The sequence below is a fragment of the Pteropus vampyrus genome, unplaced genomic scaffold (assembly GCF_000151845.1).
Source record: "Pteropus vampyrus isolate Shadow unplaced genomic scaffold, Pvam_2.0 Scaffold57, whole genome shotgun sequence".
In the NCBI taxonomy this organism is placed as follows: Eukaryota; Metazoa; Chordata; class Mammalia; order Chiroptera; family Pteropodidae; genus Pteropus; species Pteropus vampyrus.
The window spans coordinates 6,690,306-6,710,613 of record NW_011888838.1 but is presented as its reverse complement, the minus strand read 5'-3'; the positions used below and the strand labels follow the sequence as shown (position 1 = coordinate 6,710,613).

General features: G+C 33.1%; 1 protein-coding gene and 1 pseudogene across 4 annotated transcripts in view; one reads left to right on the top strand and one right to left on the bottom strand.

The window, feature by feature from the left end:
- UBA6 (ubiquitin like modifier activating enzyme 6) overlaps nt 1-20,308 on the top strand; it is a 77,142-nt gene that overhangs the window by 7,698 nt on the left and 49,136 nt on the right. The window contains exons 1-6 of one of the 4 annotated variants that reach the window (XM_011360653.2): nt 6,063-6,180; nt 10,040-10,134; nt 10,628-10,656; nt 13,706-13,800; nt 14,324-14,435; nt 18,998-19,078. In XM_011360653.2, the coding sequence (XP_011358955.1) occupies nt 10,071-10,134; nt 10,628-10,656; nt 13,706-13,800; nt 14,324-14,435; nt 18,998-19,078 (381 nt within the window). In that variant the 5' untranslated portion in view covers nt 6,063-6,180; nt 10,040-10,070. Of the gene's footprint in view, nt 1-6,062; nt 6,181-10,039; nt 10,135-10,627; nt 10,657-13,705; nt 13,801-14,323; nt 14,436-18,997; nt 19,079-20,308 lie in introns of those variants that run through there. The other 3 variants (XM_023530917.1, XM_011360651.2, XM_023530918.1) reach the window with 3 other exon arrangements.
- On the bottom strand, nt 13,181-13,299 carry LOC111740071 (annotated as a pseudogene).

Sequence of the window (20,308 nt, the reverse complement as noted above, 5' to 3'; positions counted from 1 at the left end):
GCTAGGATAATATTCTCTTACATGATCACTTTAGGCTACTCTTATCTCTAATCCATATTCCATACTTTATTCAAAGTGTTATTTTTGAAATTTATCTCAGAGCCCATGGCTTCTCAGTTTAAAATTCTTAAATGGCTCCCTATCATCTACATTGGTGAGGCCAAACTATATAATATGCATTTAAACATTCTTTTGAATACAGTATAACATTATGACTCAGCATATAAACTTTGGTATAAATCATCCTTCACCATTTATGAGCGTGATTTAATCAGGTTGCTTAACCTCTTAAGTCTAATCTTTTTTTTATTTTTTTCATACGTTCATTCATTTAAGAAATATTTAATGAGAAAAATGTGAACAGATTGCAAATTAATCATAAAGAACAGTGCCTAAGAGCTTTATAGTTTCTAGGTATTATTTTTCATAAGTTATTGCCATATCTTTCTTTTTAGCCTCCCTGTTACTCCTCATCAGTTTACCATCAACCTCTTATTTTTCAGCCTTGTCAGACTTCACATATTGTCAAAGTTTTGATTTTGCCCTACTTATAAAATAAATGCTAGGCTATTGTTTAGTGGATACTGGCAGAAAAGGTGAGACTTAGGTTCAGAGACAAAGGATTTCATTATTATATAGCAGATGGCATGGGCATCAGCATAATGCTCCTACATCCAATGGGGGCGATGCCCTGGACCAAGATGGATCCTTTTACATAGTAGTTTTACATCACAACTGAGGAACATGGAATTCGGGGGACCTACCATTTATGTCAAGCAGTAATCATGCTTGCTCTTGTCTTGGAAAGAGACTCACCTCATCCTTCAAGATTATGTGGTACAAACACAACCCTGTGAAAAAATCTAGTGAAGAGCAGTCAGGACCTACCTCGCTAGACATATCTAAAGAGACATGTAGGTGTGTGAAAGACCCATGAAGGACTGTCTCCCAACATAAATACATATTTTTTCAATTTTATTGAAGTATAATTGATGTAAACTGTATGTATTTAATGTGTACAGTTGATGTGTTTTGATATATATGTATATATATGTACATACACACACACACACACACACACACACTCACACACTCACACACTCATGATATCATCACCACAATTTAGGTGATGAACATATCCATCACACCCAGACATTTTCTTTGTGCCTCCGATAATCCCTCCCTCCCTTCTCTCTCTAGCTAACATTTCCCCAGGCAACAAACGACTGATATGCTTTTTATCATTGTAGAATAGTTTTAATTTTCTAGAATTTTATATAGATGGAATCATATAGCATGTGCATTTTTGGAGGGATCTGGCTTCTTTCACTCAACATAATGATTTTGAGATTCATCTATGTTGTCATATTAGCAGTTTGTTCTTTTTTATTGGTGAGGTGTATTCTATCATATGGCTGTACTACAATTTATTTAACTGTTAACTGTTGATGGGCATTTGGGTTGTTTCTAGGTTTTAGCTATTACAAATAAGGCTTCCAGAGAATTTATATACATGTTTTAAGGTAGACAGATGCTTTACTTTTGTTTGGATAAATACCTAGACATGAATGCCTGGGTTGTATGATAGGTGTATTTTTAACTTTGTAAGGAATGCTAGTGTTTTTTCAGAGTGGTTGTACTATTTTACATTCCCACTGGTAGTGTATGAGCGTTCTAGAGTCCCATATGTTCACTTCATTATCTGGTATGGTCAGTCATTTTAAGTTTTGGCATTTCTAGTGAGTGTATAGTGGTATTACATTGTTGTTTTAATTTGCATTTCCCTAATGAATAATGATCATAAGCATTTTTTTCTCATGAGCCTATTTGCCATCTACCTTCTTTGGTAAAATATCTCTAGAAATCTTCTGCCTTTCTTTTTTCATTGGGTTGTTTTACTGAATTCTTCATGTACTCTATATACATGTTCTTTGTTATATATGGTTACAGATGTTTTCTCCTAGTTTGTGGCATGTCTTTTCATAACAATGTCTTTTGTAGAGAAAAAATTTTAACTCTGATGAGACATATTTTTTATATATATAATTCATATTTTTTTGTCCTATTTAAAAAAAATATTTGCAAAACTCCAGGACACTAACATTTTCTCTGATGTTATCTTCTTGAAATATCATAAGTATTAACTCTTAACTTAGATCTGTAATCCATTTCAAGTTAATTTTTGTATATGGTGTTCAGTGAAGGCCAAGGTTTATTTTTTTCCATATAGTTCTCCAGTGTTTTAGCACATTTGTTGAAGATTAGCCATCCCCACTGAATTCCTTGAGAGTATCTCTGACAGAATTCAATAGACTCAATATATGTGGCTTTATTTCTGGAAACTTCTATTTCAGTGATCTATCTATGTGTCTCTCTTTACGCTAATACTACACTGTAACTTTACACGAATCTTGGAGTTTGAGAGTATAATTCCTCCAACTCTGGTCTTCTTTTACAAAGGTGATTTAACCCTTTTAGGTCCTTTGAATTTCCACCAACATTTTAGAATCAGCTTGTTGATTCTTTAAAAAAAAAAACTTCCCAAAATTTTGTTTAAGATTGTGTTGAATATATAGTTCAATTTTAGGAGTATTGACATTTTAACAATATTGAATTTTAAGATCCATTAACATGGTGTATGTCTGTCAACTTATTTTTTTACTTTCTACTAGATCTTGCACAACTGTTATAAAATTTATCCCTAAGTAATTCATATTTTATAAATGGTAATTTTAAATTTTTAATTTCCAAGAATTCATTACTTTTAAATTGGAGCATAAGTGATTTTCGCATATTAGCTTCTTATCCTGCACTCTTGCTAAACTCACTTATTAGTTCTAGTAAATTTTTTTGTAAATTTCTTAGGATTTTCTACAAGCATATTGTTTGAAAATAAAGAAGTTTTACTTCCTCTTTTCCTGGATGCTTTTTGTTTCTTGACCTTTCTATACTGGCTGGAACCTCAATACAATATTGAATGGAAGTGGTGAATGTGGACAACCTCAATCACTTCCTCACTTTTAATGGAAAACATTTATTCTTCCATAGTAGGCTTTTCATAGATACCCTTTATTAGGTTGAAGAGGTGTACTTCTGTTACTAGTTTGCTTAAAGTTTTGTTTTGTTGGGTGTTTTTGTTTTTTTTGTTTTTGTTTTTTTTTTTTAATCAAAATGAACATCAGGTTGTCAGATACTTACTCTGCATTCATTGAGGTGATCATGTAGTTTTTCTTTAGTTTTGTAATGTAGTGAATTACAATGCTGGCTTTTAGAGTATTATACCACCCTTGCATTTTATGGGACAGAGTCCATTTGGTCCTGATATATTTTTACATATATATTTATATATAAATTCTGTTAAGAATTTTTGCATCTATGCGAGGCATATTGGTGTGGAGTATTTTTTAATTGATCTTGTCTGGTTTTGGTACTTGATATCGTCTGATTGCACAGAATGACCTGAGAAGTATTTCAGATTTCTAGAAAGTTTGCATAGAATTGGTATTATTTTTCTAAATTTTTGATAGAATTCATAATGACTCTGTTTCTGGAGTTTTCTTTGTTGGAAAGTTTTTTAACTACAAATTCAACATCTAATAGATACAGGGATATTCAGCTAATATATTTCTTCTTGAATGACCTTTGGTAGTTTGTGTCGTTCAAGAATATATTCATTTATTTTAGTGGTTGACTTTAATGGCATAAAGTTGTTTGTAATAGTCTCTGAATATTCTTTTTAATGTCTGTAAGATATAAAATGTTTCCTTGCTTATTCATGATATTGGTAATTTTTCTCTCTTCTTTCCTGATCATTCTGGCTATGGGCTTATCACACTTATTATCTTCTCAAAGAACCAGCTTCTAGTTTAATTGCTGGAAATGTCATTATGCAGCACATGACTATATACTTCTATTTCTCCTATCCCATGATCGGAGTTATTGTTCTTATGTTTTGCTTCCACATGTGTTATAAACCCACAATATATTGTTTTTTGGCTTAAATAGTTATCTTTAAAAGACATTTTTAAATAAAAAAAGCTTTGTATTTATCCATACTTTTGTCAGTTCTGGTATTCCCTATTTCTTTGTGTAAATTAAGATTTCTACCTGGGATCATTTTTCTTTTGCTTCAAGATTTACTTTAATAACATTTCTTATAATGAAAGTCTGCCAGTATGAGTATTTTTCAGCTTTTGTATGTCTAGAGAAGTCTTTACTTTCTTTTTTGAAATTGAATATAGAATTTTAGGTTGATAGTTTTTTCTTACAGTACTTTAAAAATGTGCCACTGTTTTCTGATTTGTACTGCTTCCTGGGGAAAAGTCAACTGTCATTCCTATCTTTCTTCTGTAAGTAATTTGCTCTATTTTCTCTCATTACTTTTAGTATCTTCTTTTCATCTCTAGTTTTAAACAATTGTGTTATGCTTTGGTGTTTCTTTTTTCATATTTTTTGTTCTTGGGTTTCTCTACATTGTGGTCTGTGAAGTTTTTGTATTCTTGGAAAAATTTTAGCCATTAGTTCTTCAAATATATTTTTCTTTCCCCCTTTCTCTAGTCTCTTCAACGGACTGTAATTCCAAGTTGTCTACCAAGTTGTCTCACAGCTCACTTATGCTCTTTTTTTTTCCAGTCTTTTTTTTTTCCATTTGTTTTCATTTTAGAAAGTGTCTATTGCTATATCTTCAAGTTCACTTCTGCAGTGTTGAACCTATTTTTAATTCCATCCAGTATATTTTTCATCTTAGATTTTGTAGTTTTCATCTCTAGGCATTTTGCTGCTCATGCTTTCTTCTACTTTCTTGAGCTTATGGATTATATTTATAATTGTTTTACTGTCTTTATCCAAAAATTCTATCTATCGCTTTTAATTCTGTTCTCTTGTTGATTTTTCTATTAATTATAGAATAATAAAATGAATTTTTGTAGTCATTATAGAATAATAATGAATTTCCTGCTCTTTTGAGTACCTGGTAATTTTTAATGTATGCCAGACATTGTGAATTTTACTTTTTTGGGTGCTGGATAATTTTGAATTTATTCTTGAATTTTGTTCAGAGACTAAATTAAGTTACTTGGAGACTTAAATGTAGGACTAATTTTTCCCCACTATTGATATAATACCTTTTTGAGTGGTATTATTCAGGTGGTTCTTTCCCCAGCTTGAGGTTGTTTCCTGAGTGTATGTGCTGATTTTATTTAACTGATGGATGACTCAAGGAGAACCTTCTCCAGGTCTCTGACACTCTGTGTATTCATCTCTGTGCTCGCAAATTCTAGCTTCCTTGAATTCACAGCCCTATTTTTTTAATTCAGGAGACCACCAGGCTTTCTTTGGGTTTCCCTTCTTGCACTGCAGCCTGGAACCTCTCCAAACAGCAGCTAAGGCAGTCATAAAGCTCACCTTACTTGTTTTTCTTCTCTGAGATTACTGTCCTGAGTTGCCTATTGTCTAGTGTCTGAAGTCTGTTTATGCATTTATATTTTCCAGTTTTCAGTTGCTTAAGGTAGGAGACATATAAACCTGGTCTCTGTTATTTCACCATGGTCAAAGGTGGAAGTCCTATGTATATACTATGTTTCTCTTATATGCCATTCTTTTTCATGCTTTTCTTTTTTCTAGCATAGTGTATTTTTCCTTTTTGGTTATTTTTTAATACCTTTCAAGTCTTCAGAATTTTATTTGGATGAACCTCATTTTTGAAGCTTTCCATGATCTCCACTGACAGAGATAATTATTTCCTCTTCTGTATTTCAGGTTCTCGTAGTTTCTGATTCTTCTGTATGTAGTACTTAATAATGAATTATTTATCTCTCTTTCCAATAACATGTCACAAAGATTCTGCTAAATATTTTATATATTTTATCTTATTTAATTTGAACCTCATGGTATCCACATGAGGTGTTGCTATTGTGATACCCACAGAGTGCTAGTGCCTGGCTTGAAATAGATATTTTAATACATTTATGAATGCATGACAAAGATAATTGAAATACATCCAGAAGAAAGTGATCAGAGTGTTGAGGGGGACTCAAAATGATGTCCTTTTGGAATTGTTTAAGGAACTGGAGATGTTTAGCCTGGAGAAAGAAGACTCTGGAACCTGAATACCATCTTCAAATGTTTGGAGGGCTGTCACATCGAAGAGGGATTAGACGAGTTCCCTCTGGCCCCAAGGAGGTAAAATTAGGACTAGTAGGTGAAAACTATAGGGAGATATTGAACCTTCATAAAAGAGAGCATCTTTAATAAATAGGGCTCTCTAAAAGTAGAGTAGGTGGCCTTGATAATTTTTTTTTTACTGGATACAATCACTGATATGTTGGTGTCCACTTAATAGAGTCAGTTTTAAAATAACATGCTGGACTTGAAGTTATATTTTAGGCTCTTTAATTTCCATCACTACTACTTACTAACAATATGGACTTCATAGGATCTAAGTGTCAGTTGCAGAATACCTGACATACCTAGTACAAAGTAGGCACTTAATTAGTACCCTTCCTCTTGGTGGCCAAATACTGAAAAGGCGTTTTCAATTTTGAAAGGTGATTTAGGTAACAAGAATTTGTCTGAGATTGTATGATTCTTTGGTAAACCTTGGTTCAAATATCTTAATTTTTATTCCTTTGTCTGTATGTTCTTCATTCATAACCACATTTATGCCATGGCTATTCATTATTTGCTTAAGTAATCTTAAAAATATTTCATGAGGACAAGTCTGAGATGAAAAACATATTTTTAAATGTAGTTCTTGTGACTGTGAACCTAGTAAGAATAATTCAGGTCCTCTGCTTAGTAGAGCATAAAAGTATTGTTCTTGTTCTTGTGTGCCAATTTATTTCTTTCATTAATTCAGCAAATTGTTTTTGTGTGTCCATAATATGCCAAGCCCTGTTAATCACTGGGATACAATAGTAAATAAGGCACTGGCCCTGCTGTAAAGAATCTACAGTCTCCTAGGAAAAAAATAGACAAATAGTGAAAATACACTGTAATAAGTGTTAATAGATTGAGTGCAGGGTATTATAGATGCCATAAAAATGATCCAACACTGTTTTGGGAAAGTTTAGGGGTATCAGGGGAAACATCATGGGGAGAAAGTAATTTATAAGCAGAGACCCGAGGACCAGTAGGAATTATTCAGGCATAATGTATTGGGGGAGAGGAATATGCCAGAAAAATATCTACCAGGCGAAGAGAACCTGACACATTTGGAGAACTAAAAACCTTTAGTATACCTGAAACATGGAGTTTAGTGCAGGGGTGACAAAAGGTGAGACTAGAGAACAAAGCAGAGATTAGATTATGAACAGCCTTGTGATTAATGTTAGAATGTAGACTTTATCATAAGGAAAATAGGAAACCATTGGAGTTTTTATAGCAGGAGAATGATTTGACCAGATTTGTACTGCAGAAAGATCATTCATCTTTCTTCGTAGGAAGTTAATAGGTAATATGTAAAGCTTAAAACCAAGAAATAAAAGTATAAACGTTATCTAGAAGTAAGAGAGTAAATAATAGAAGAAATAACTAGAAGAATTGAGAGTGGTTGTCCTTGGGGAGTGGAAATTGGGGTAGAAAAGAGTAAGGTCAGGGAACTGATTTTTTTTTTTTTTTCTTCCTCTGTAAATCAATGTAGAGTGACTTGATTTTCTTAATCTACAGCAGTATAGCATAGTGGTTGAGTATAGATGCTAAGACCAGACTGCCTGGGTTGAATATTGCCTCCACTATTTATGTTACTTTATTTCCCTGTGCTTAAGTTTTTCTCTCTGTAAAAATGGGAATAATGATAGAATTTATCTAATAGAATTTTTATGAGGATTAAATGAGTTAGTACAAGTAAAACACTAAAAGAACATGTGGTGCAAAATAAACATTCAATATGTTATTCTTACATATAAGCACTATTCAGGTAGTTATATACAAGAAGAATAGACAAACTTACAGTTATACTGGGAGATATTTTAAATGCTGCTTTTAGTAATCAGAACAAGCAGACAAAAAAAATCAGAATAGATATAGATCTCATCAACATGATTATTAAAATTAAAGCATATATAAAGAATGTTTTGTCTAAAACTATAGAGAATGCATTCTTTTCAAGAACACATAGAACATTTGTAAAATTGACCCAAAAAATCCTCAAATATGAAAGAGTGGAATCATATAGATTGCGTTGTCTATTCATAATGCATTTAAACTAGAAGTCAACACTAAAGATAACTACAAAATTTCTATACTTCACATTAACCTGTAAGTCAAAAAAGAATCATAATTAAAATCAGAAAATAATGAAGTTCAATATCAAAATTTAGGGTGCGGTTTAAAATCAGTTAAAGTTTTATATGGGTATTTTAGAAAATAAAACCTAAAAAATTAATGAGTTTTTATTTCAGGAAACTAGGAAAAAAGGAAATAGAAGAGTGGAATTTATTAGTATGGAAACATTTCAAAGGCCAAATTCACAGACGCCAGCGAAGGGCTAGCCCTGGAAGCAGGCTAAAGGTCCTGCTATGTTAACTTTTTCTTGCACATTAAGGATGTGAAACTATAAGGACTTTGATACATAGCCAGGATGGGAGAATAAATTGGTACATCCACTTTGGAAAACAGTTTGGCATTATCTAATAAAGTTAACCCTACATTCCCTCTCCTAAATAAATGCACCGTAGAAACTACTACATGTGTAGCAGATGTACATAAGAATGCTCATAGACTCATTATTGGCAACTGTTCAAAACTGTAGAATAGCTAAATTATGGTGTACTGTTACAATAGAGGACACCAGAAATGAAAATTATTGAACAGCTACATGCACTGATAATAATAAATCTCATAAATACAGTTTCATTCAAAAGAAGCAAGACACAGAAGACGTTCAAAATGATCCCCTTATATGAAGTTCCAAAATAGACAAAACTTATATTGCTCAGGGGTACACAAATAAGAGTGGTTATATGCAATTCCATACATACTATTGTAGGTGTTCAATAAATATTTGATATTTGAATAAATGGATAGTTTAATATCTGAAACAAATGGTGAAAATCAATTTAAAAAGAAAAGTTTGGATTTTATTATATTTTGCAGGGAATAGGAAGGAAAGATGGCTCGTGTTTATAAAATAGTTTCTTCTGACTAAACAAGAAACCTTTTCAGGCTTTTTTATTGAATATGAATAGCTAAAATATGGAAATTAAACATCTATATATTAAACAGAAAAATACATTAAACGTGTGTGTGTGTGTGTGTGTGTGTGTGTGTGTGTGTGTGAATTCCGAAAGATATATTTATAGCCCCAGGGGTTCTGGAATTATTTGTTGTTTATACTGAATTCATGTATCAAATGATTTTCATTAGAATCCACTGGAATCTTCGCATTAGCTTCAAAAACTGGTGTAGTATCAAGTGTATCACTGTTCTTTTCGAATGAACTTATTACTAGCTTTATTATTATATCTAACTTTTAAAAATTGCCAACGTGTATTTTTTGAAATTCCAATTCTGATACTACTTTATGGCTATTAGGCTGGAGTACTTAACAAGGTCCTTTAGAGACTTTAACAGGATTTATAGTTAAAATAATGTTTGAAAACTGCTTAATTTTAATTCATCTAAACTCTAAGAAGGGAACCAATTTTTTGCTTCAGATATCCTATTTACAGTGAAAGACTTAAAATAGAAATGGCAAACTCAAATGCTTATAGTGGCTACTGAAGTAATAAACGAGAGAAGCAGGATGTTAACTGTGGCAAGTCTAGAGCACATAGTCCTTCTTATATAATTAGGCAACACCTGCTCAGCTCCATTTATCTAGAGCCATGAGGGAATGTGGACCTTGGTGCCAAATCTTCTAATTTTTTAAAATACATTATATATTTGGCAATTAAGTCAGAAATTTGAAATACTATGCAAATGACCCAAAACAAGTCTTGGGCAGGATCTAGTTGCCAGGCTTTTAGTTTGCAAACAACTTTAAAGGGATATATAATTTTGATGAAATAATTTATTGTTTTTTATTGTGTTTTACATATAGTCGACAGAGGTATGTTCTTGGAGACACAGCAATGCAGAAGATGGCCAAGTCCCATGTTTTCTTAAGTGGTATGGGTGGTCTTGGTTTGGAAATTGGTAAGCAGTATTTTTATTCATAACTTTATAAGACACTGTTGAGCAACATAATTTAAAGATTCAGTTCTTTCCCCATGTAATATTTCTGTAAAATAAATTAGATCTAAAACCTTGAATAGATTTAGTTTTGATTCTTTTGGCAAGACTACTTCATGATACTGTTATATTCCTATAAGGAATCAGTAATAACTTTTTTTGTGATATCAGTAGCCATTAATGTTCATTTTCTGCATCCATTAATTCATTATGATAGAGCACACATACATATTCAAACAACAAATCTGGAAGAATACACTTAAATTTTAAGAATGATTATCTCAATATGGTGTGATTATGGGAAATTTTTATTTTTTCTTTTTTGTTCATCTATATTTTCTAAGGGACTTGTATTTCTTTAGAAAAGAAAGTTAAAATAGAGATGTGACTAAGATCCATGAAGACATATCTAATATACTTTCCTAATATTAAGCTATTCCTTTTTTTTCCTTTATAGCAAAGAATCTTGTTCTTGCAGGAATTAAGGTGAGGAAATGTCTTTGGTAAGAAGAATTTTTTGTTATGAACTCTTTTTTTTCTTTCTTTTGCTCATCAGTTGTGATAATATTGTTTACACTTTGGCCTGATTATTGCTTCTTCATTTAGTAGCAAAATTGTTTTAATGCTCTGCTTGCCTCTTTTTAAAATAGAAATTAATATAGAATTTAATATAGAAAATTTCAAAATTATACAAAGATAGAAGTTTTAACATCATGCAGCTGCAATTATCAACTCATACACACATTCGTTTCATATATCTCTTTCCCATTCCCCACTCCCCACTGCCACCCAACTGCCAAATTATTTTGACATGTCAGACATCCTGTTATATCATCCTTAAATATTTTAGTATATAGCTCTATAAGATAAAGGTGCTTCCCAATGTCACTCAGGAAGTTGTAGACAGGTTTTGGTGGCAAGTTTGTGCCACTTGACATTCCCACTTCAGTTTTTTGCTGGTTGTTGTTCAGAGGTCACCTTTAGTTTCTTAACCATATGGCCCTCTCCATAGGGCAGCTTGCTTCATCAGAATAAGATTGCAAGAAGACAAGAAACGGAATATGTTAGCAAGACAAATCACAGTCTTTTGTAACCTAATATCAGAAATGGCATTTCACCACCTATGCTGTATTCCTTAAAAGCACATCACTAGGTCCATTTTACGCTTAAGGGGAGAGGATTATACAAAGACTGGAATACCAGGAAGTGAGAATCATCAGGGCCATCTTAGAAGCCTGCCTACCACAATCATCAAATATGTAGTTAGAGTTCAAATTTTCCCAGTTATCTCATGTGTTTTTTTTTGTTTATTTTGTTCTAATCAGGATTCAAGTAAAATCCATTCACTAAACTTGGTTTCTTTTAATATATAGATTTCTCTTCTCTGATTTTTTTCTTTGAGATTTACTTATTAAAGAAACCAGGTCATTTATTACATATACCTCTACCTCTGTTTCCTATAAATTGGTAGTTATATACAGAGAATCAGATTCATATTTGATTTTTTTGGCACTACTTCACAGTCTCTCTTTTTGTGGTTATTAATGACTATTAATGATTATAGCTTAGATTCATTATTTTATGCAGGACAGTGATATTCTAATTCTGTCATTTCTTTGTCATTTATTACCCAGAATAATATTTTAGAAAGAAAATTTTCCATTTATTACCTATTTGATTCTACTAAAGTGTAGTTTGTACGTATATGAAGAGCAAGATAAATACTTGATTTAGCCTCCCCTTTATTTTCCAGTTTTCAGAATCAGTCGATTCTTATCATCCCCTAGCAGTAGCCAGTAAACGTGTGTGTGTGTGTGTGTGTGTGTGTGTGTGTGTGTGTGTGTGTGTATCATGATAAAGTCATGCATAGATTTAGATGTATTTGATATGTTTTGATCCATTGTAGCTGCTATTCTCATTGATGCTCAAATTGTTTTATCTTTGCTTGCTGGAATCTTCTGCAAGTTCTTGAGTTCTTTTGACATACCCCAGTAGTCTGTAAAGTTTTGTCAGTTGACAGAGCTAGAACATTCATCATAAGTAAACTGAAATTTCTGAGTCTCAAATTTAGAATTGTAGGGTATTTTTTGATTTTATATTTGTATCTCCTCCCCTACTAGATAAGGTTTAGATCATAATATCATGAACCTAATTATTTGCTTTATCTTATATTCTGTTCTACCTGTCTGGGGCATAGTTTCAGAGTAACAACTCTGCCTTGGATTTTTAGAGATTGCTTTTTAAATTTAGTTTTACTATTATGCGAGACATATAATTCAAAGTCAAATTTATAAAACAATATATTTAGGTAAGTCTAGCATCTCTGTACCCTATTGCCTCATTTATTAGGTCACCCCCTTTTTTCATCTGTTTTTAAATATAAATAAATGCATACGTATAAGCATGCAAATATGTATATGTGTGTGTACACATTTATCCCTACCTGCCTTTCTTAGATAAAGTGCCATACTTTCCTCCACCTTGCTATTTATCATTTAACAGTGTTTCCTGGGATTAACCCCGTATATTCTTTCTTATAGCTGCATTGATATACATTTTGTGATGTAGCGTTCATTATTACATGTAGTTCCTCATTGGTGGATGTTTTGATTATTTCTAGACTTTGCTATTACAAATAGTGCTGCAGTTAATACTCTTGTACATGTGTTTTTCATTTTTCCCAATGTGTCTTTGGGTTAGATTCTTAAAGGTGGGATTGCTGTGTCCACGGATAAATGCACACGTCATTTTGCTAGATAGCCAGATTCCTTTCCACTGAGGTGGTGCTGCTTCATATTCCCACCAGCAATGTATGGGAATGCCTGATTCACCTCATTTTCACCAGTAGAGTATATTTTTAAACTTTTGAATTTATGCCATTCTTGTAAATGAGGAACGTAAATATTTTACAGGGCCAAATGCATTTCTTTTTTGGTATAATCTTTGTTCATATACCTTGCCTGCTTCTTTCTTTCTTTATTTTTCAATTAATTTTTTTTTTTTTTTTTAACACCTATAGCACCTGGTATTCCTTGGTGGTCTGCCATCCAAGTACTAACCAGGCCCAACCCTGCTTAGTTTCCGAGATCAGACGAAGTCAGGCATATTCAGGGTGGCATGGCCGTAGACCCCGCTTCTTTAAATGAGATTTGTAGCCTGTAATATAGTTACAAATTTTTTTTTCCAGTTAATTATATTTCTTACTTGAACATGGAGCATTTGGAAATGTTTATGTGAATTTTTTAAATGTTTGTATGTTGGCTTAATATAACTTACCACTTTCCTAAATTTAAATTCTCTTACTGTTCAAAGTCATTTTTCCATTAATTTTTCTGGGTTTCCAGATGTATATATTCATTTCATCTGTAAATAGATCTAACTTTGCATCTTTTCCAGTTCTTAAGCTTTTAATTACTTTCTGTTGTCTGATTACACAGGATAACACTTTATTGCAATGTAAATAGTATTGGAGATAGTGAACATTTTTGTCTTATTCTTAAAAATGTCTTAACAGATATTTTCCTCTTTTTTAAAGGCACTTACCATTCATGATACAGAAAAATGCCAAGCATGGGACCTGGGAACCAACTTCTTTCTCTGTGAAGATGATGTTGTTAATATGAGAAACAGGTGAAGATAAGATATTTTGATGTATTTTCACAGGATTTTATTGTTGTTGTTCTTGCAATTACTCAGAATTTTATCTATATCCAGAACACTTGTTCAGTCATACTTGTTTAGCTCATCACCATAAAGTTACACTACCATTGATAAATATGTATTGACATATACTTATTTATATTTGTAATATTTTTAATACATTCACATTGCTCCCTGGAATAAAATTTTTAACATTGTTAAAAGAGGTCTTTATTTTTGCTGAGTCATCAAAAGACTTGAGCTTGGAGCTCGGAACTGTAAGGGTGCATTTTGCGATTGCATGTCTTTCTGTGGAATATAACAGTATGCTACATCTCAAGATTGTATAGTTATCTATAAATATTAAATAAATCTTAGTTTCTTTCTTCCTCTACAGTTTATTAAATTTCCATTGAAATTTTGTAGCATTCAGGTTCCTCTGATGTCAAAGTGTCCAAATTTGAGATATTAAGTATATTGAATGCATAGTAAAGGTCATTCTTTATTTTTTTAGGGCTGACGCTGTTCTTCAACATATTGCAGAACTAAATCCATATGTTCATGTCACATCATCTTCTATTCCTTTAAATGAAACCACAGATCTTTCCTTCTTAGATAAATACCAGGTTGGTACTCCATTTTATGTTAGATATTATTGACAGATTCCAAGGCAAATTGTTAAGTACTAACATGATATAACTAATTTAACCTAGTCTTTTGAGCAGACAAAAATTTTCAGATTAAAAGACTTTCTTTGGAATAATGTGTTTCAAATACTTTGTTTTAGAGAAAGGGCCTTCTGTACTTTTGACAAACAATTGTATCAGTCAGCTATTTTCACAGTGATGTGCATAAAAAACTATCCAAAACTCTGGTTTATAGCAACATACATTTTTTTTTTCTTATGCATTTGCTGTTCCAGGCTGAACTTAAATCCCAGATTCTGTGTTTTGCTCCTTATGCCTCTCTTCTAGGACATGGTTTCATGGCAATAGCAGAAATGCAAAGGTGTAAGTCCAACCATCCAAGTACATTTCACACTTCTGTTTTGTATTACTTTCATTAATATTTCATTGGCCAAAACAAGTCACATGGTTAAGCCCAAAGTCAAGGAGCAAAAAAGGATACTCTTCCTAAGGCCATTGGTAAAGGATGATGTATGATTGGATTATAGAAGAGTAAAAATGTGGGTCTACCTTAGGTAGCCTTAAATAACAACAAAAATTCTCAGCATCTGGGCTGTTCCGAAAGTGACTAGGTTGACCCTGATTTTTCCCTGTGATTAAACTATGTTACCCATTGTCTAGGAATATACACTCCTGTGTTTTTCTCCTCGCAATACTTCAGGCATTTGTAGAACCATACGTGTGTGGGTTTTTTTCCCCCACAACAAGTAATTCTCCGACTTCTAGCCACCTGGTTTGGTATCCTACAATTTAATTCAGTTCTGTTAAAAAACAAAATTTAACTGAGTAAATTTAAAGATCTTATTGACTTTATTGATTCATAAATTGGGCTGCACCCCATCTAGCAACTAGAAGAGTGTTCTTAGGGGTTATACAAAATGGAAAATTTTTATAGGAAAAAGCATGGGGCAAGAGAGCCAGGAACAAAAAAAAAAAATTGATTATTTTGGGGCTTGGGCATCTTTTCTTTGGGGGAAGAGAAGGAAGGGATTTTATTGTGCAGATTGCCTCTTTCTGTGGGGAATGGATAAGGTCCACGTGACAGATTATGTTATCGGTGCTTGACCAGAAAATTTCAGACTAGTTGATTAAGATTATGTTTCGGGGAGAAGTTGAAACTGCAGTTAGATCAAGTATTAAACCTAAGTTTGATATCATGGGCTCTTAGCATAATTGATGCCATTTTGGGCCTGTGGTTTTGTCTTTAACAGTTCTGAAACTACCTGGATAGCGTCAGATTCCACAGGTTAAGGATTCAGTCCCACAAGATCATCTTCTTTCTCTACTTTCTGACACCAGCCAAAAATCCAGGTTGTTACTTGTGCTTCTGAGGACAGGCCATGAATCAGAGGTTCCCTCCCTCTACCTGGTTCAATTAATTTGCCAGGGTTGCTCACAGAACTAAGGAAAACAGTTTACTTACTAAAGTACCAGTTCATTATAAAAAGCTGTAACTCAGGAACAGCCAGGTGGAAGAGATGCATAGGGCAAAGTATGGGGTAGGAGGCACAGAGCTTCCATGCCCTCTCCAGGTGTGCCACCTTTCCAGCACCTCAACATGTTCATGAACCCAGAAGCTCCCTGAGGCCTCTATTTCAGGGATTTTTATAGAGGCTTCATTATGTAGGCATGAATGATTAAATCATTGGCCATTAGTGATTAAGTCAATCTCGAGCCCTCCTCTCTCCCTAAAAGTGTGGAAGATAAGACTTAAATTTCTAACCCCCAAATCACAAGGTTATTCCCTGGTAACCAGCCCCCATCCTTAGGGGCTTTCCAAAATTTACCTCATAAAGATAACATAAAATGAATGTGGTAAAAGGGGCTTATTATGAATAATGAAAGACATTCTTTTCACCTTTACCACTCTGGAGTTATTTCAGAAACTGGGACAAACCTAATAACAAAATATGCCTCCAGCTCTTATATAGGAAATTATGAGTTTTAGGAGCTGTATGCCATGACCTTGGATGACCAAAATATGTATTTCTTGTTAAAATCACAATATTTCTTGTTATAATCATAAAATAAGTATTTCTTGTTATAATCACTCATTAAAAATCAGCATAGACTTCCATCCTTGACTGGATAACTTGAAATCTATCCTCTTTGAAGATGCTTAATAAATTTCCTGTAATAGAAGTGCTTAATAAACTTCCTTTTAAATGACTACCTGAGTGCAAAATAATGTAAAGAAAGTACTCAGAGACCAAAAATGAATAGATAGCTAAAAGAAGACCAGTGAATTGTTGGTTGTTGTGCTCACTTTCAGGGACAGGGTTTCCTGTCTCAGTAACCACATTTCTTAGGAATAAATGGTCATGCAGAAACAAAAAATACATAATAGGTCTATATGAGATAGAAAAATGGAATTAAGACCTACCTTCTCTGTGAAACTGGAACCTCAGAGAGCTACACCCTCAGTGAAAGGATGGATGAGAACAGTCTCTGCTCATCAGAACAAGAAACTTGTCTGTTTTCTTTTGAGCTCTGGATGAAAAAGGTCTTCCTGGGAATTCATAACCACAGGCATACCCTCACACAAGTTTAGAGATCAATTTTATAAACTTTTGTAATAAAATTGTCCAAGCTGAGAACTTAACATAAAAAGTAGTACTAAGCTAGTGATACCCTAGAATACCACACAGAAGCCAAAGTAAATATATATAAAGAAAAGTACCCTTGACTAGGCCACAGTTTTTCCAGTTTTTAAAGCCCCTTTGAAGATGAGTTCACAATACAAAATAACAAGGCAGGAGAAAGCTGTTCAGCATGATCAAGAGTCAGTGGATATAACAAACAATAGAATTAAACCTCCAAGAGTTTCAGATAATAGAGTTATTGGATAGGTACTATAAAATACAGATATTCAAGCTAACTGAATCTTTAAAAAAATAATTAAATATACAATATGAAAATAAGGCACTATTGAAGACAATCAGGCAAATGTGATTAAAGAATCAAATAGAACTTTTAGAAATGAAAATAGTCTTAAAAATTAAAACTTGATGAAAAGGTTAAATAGTGGATAGATACAGCTAGAATAGAAATTAATGAATCGAAAGATAGAGCTGAGGAAATTATTGAGACTACCACACCCAGAAATAAAAAAATATATATATATATGAAAGAAAATGTAAAAGGGATGAGAGCTTGAATGAAAAGGTCCATTTCATGAGATTGAATTTCTAGAAGGAGAGCATTAGAAAAGGCAATATTCAAATAAATTATGGCTGAGAATTTTGTAGCATTGATAAAATACAAATTAGATTCAGTATGTACCGGTTCTAGGATTTGATTGTACCCTATTTACAAGCTAAGTTAACCTGTTAGTGTTTGATGAATGCTGACAGAATGCGTGAGATTCCTGGGTTACAGACTTCAGGACTTTACTATTCAGAGCATGGTAAGAAGTATGAGCATATTTGCCTTATTTCCTCTTGCCCAGCCACAAATCCCACTAGTGAAGTGCAGAGGGCACATGTAGACATGTAGTGGGTCCTTTAGAGGAGAGGAACACTGAGCTTGGGGAACCTAATGTTTTACAACAAGCAGTGAACAGACTTGCTCTTTGTCCCATAGGGGGACATCACCTCATTCCTCAAGTTGCATGAGGCAAGTGCAATCCCGAGAAATGGCCCAAGTAAAAAATCGTCAGAGTCTTGCATTCATGACGTACCTAGTGAGGCACATAGAAGTGAGAGACCCATGAAAGAATATCTTCCTACAGAAAGCACACCATATTCTGAGCTAGATAAATAAAACTAAATTCACATCTGGATATTTGTAGTAAAACTGTTATACAAGTCATGGAAACCAGCAGCAGGGAAAGCTCTGGACTGAGAGTCAAGCTCTGCTTTTGCTGCTTGATAGATGACCCTAAGAAAGTATTTGACCATTATTAGTCTAACATACTTATGATAAATCTGATTGTAAAACCACCTCTATTTATCTCACAGGGTAATAATTTAAAAAATAGAATAATCATTGAAAATTATAACTTGCTATTTATTATAGAACTTGGTGGCTTCACTAATGAAACCGTCATTAAGTAAAGGTGGTTATATTGTGAATCTTGAATCTCTGAAGTAAAAGAAAGCTAAAGCGACTAACATATCTCTTTAAAAATGTAATTCTTACCCTTTTAAGCTAGCATTAAATTAATATTCTGATGATTATGTTAGTATTTTCATGGCAGTAACAGACAAAACAAAATCTCCAACCATTTGGAGTATATAAATACATAGAAAATTAAGGGTTGCTTCTAATTGTGAAGTCTATGATGGTACTTGAATTTAATGTGGGTAGGTTTTCCCCTGTTATTTTCACTTTTGTTATTCTGTACCTCCGAAGATAATAACCTCAGAATGGAATACAATAGAATAGTATTTTTTTCCAAGGAAAACAATATATTTTTAGCATAATATAAACTGAAATGCTTCTGATTAGAGGTTGTATATTTCCAAAAATAATTGTATATTCTCTTGTTTTCTCTTCAACAGTGTGTAGTATTGACTGAAATCAAACTTCCACTGCAAAAGAAAATTAATGACTTTTGCCGCTCTCAGTGTCCTCCAATTAAGGTAATAGTATTACTTAATAATAACATGCAATAATAACAAGGGAAGACCACTTTCACTATTAGAATGTCTAGCTTTTCAGGTCGTATAAAAAAGTCTTTTTCTATGAGGACAATCACAATAATATTTTTCTCTTTAATTTTGATATATTTTCTATTTTGAAAACTGACCAAAATTTTTATAGGCAAATTGTCCAAACTAAGAGAGAATGAAGATTAGGAATAGAAAGAATTCATCATCTAACTTTAAATATGGTATGATGATGGTACATTGGTTCTTTTAACAAATATTTATTGAGTGTCTACTATGCACCAGATAGAGTTCTAAGCACTAGGAATACATTAGTGAATAGGATATACAAATTTTTTTACTTATGAAAATTACCTTCCTAGTATAATTTTCCTAGTTGGAAATTTATACACTAAACAAATACATAGTTTCCATTTCTATTAAGAAAAAAGCTAGGTAAACAATAGAGTCTAATTTCTGCATGATGTTGAGGGTGGAGCAGTGCTGGTTCTCTTAGATTGAATGCCAGGAAAGTCTTCTTTGAGGAGATGACATTTGAGCCCTGAATAAGAAGAAAGAGCTAGCTATGTAAATATCTGGGGAAGAGCATTCAAAACAGTGAGAACTACAAGTGTAAAAACGTGCATGTTTAAAAATTCACTTGGTTTGGTTTGAGGAACAGCAAGAAACAAGCAGGACCAGAATAGAAGTTTGGGTAAAGAGGAGAGAGTAGTAGTAGTAAAAGTTACCAGATAAGGTTTGGAGAAGTAGTTAGTAGTAGTTGAGGATATCAGATTTTGAGCCTGTGAGTTTTGATTTATACTTTTAAAAGGTCACTCTGGTTGTGCTGCGTGGAGAATAGATTATAGCACTAGTTTTTAAAGTTTGGTCCAAGGACACTGAAGGTCTCCGAGACCCTTTCTGCAGGTGTCAAGCTGTTTTCATAATATTACTAAAATGTATTTGCCTTTGTCACTCTGATTCTCTTATGTGGTACAATGAAGCTTTCAGAGTGTTTGATGTGTGGTGATATCATTGCTCTGACAGCTAATGTAATGTGTGTGTATTCTTTCGTTTAAAATGTTTCTCGGTTTGTTTGTTTTTTTTTTTTTTTAATTCCCCCACTTTCACCCCTGACCTACAGATGTTTGGGGAGGGGGCGTGGTGTGGTTCGCATGCCCAGGGTACGGGCCTTGGCTCTGCTGGAAATGTTTCTCAGTTTTA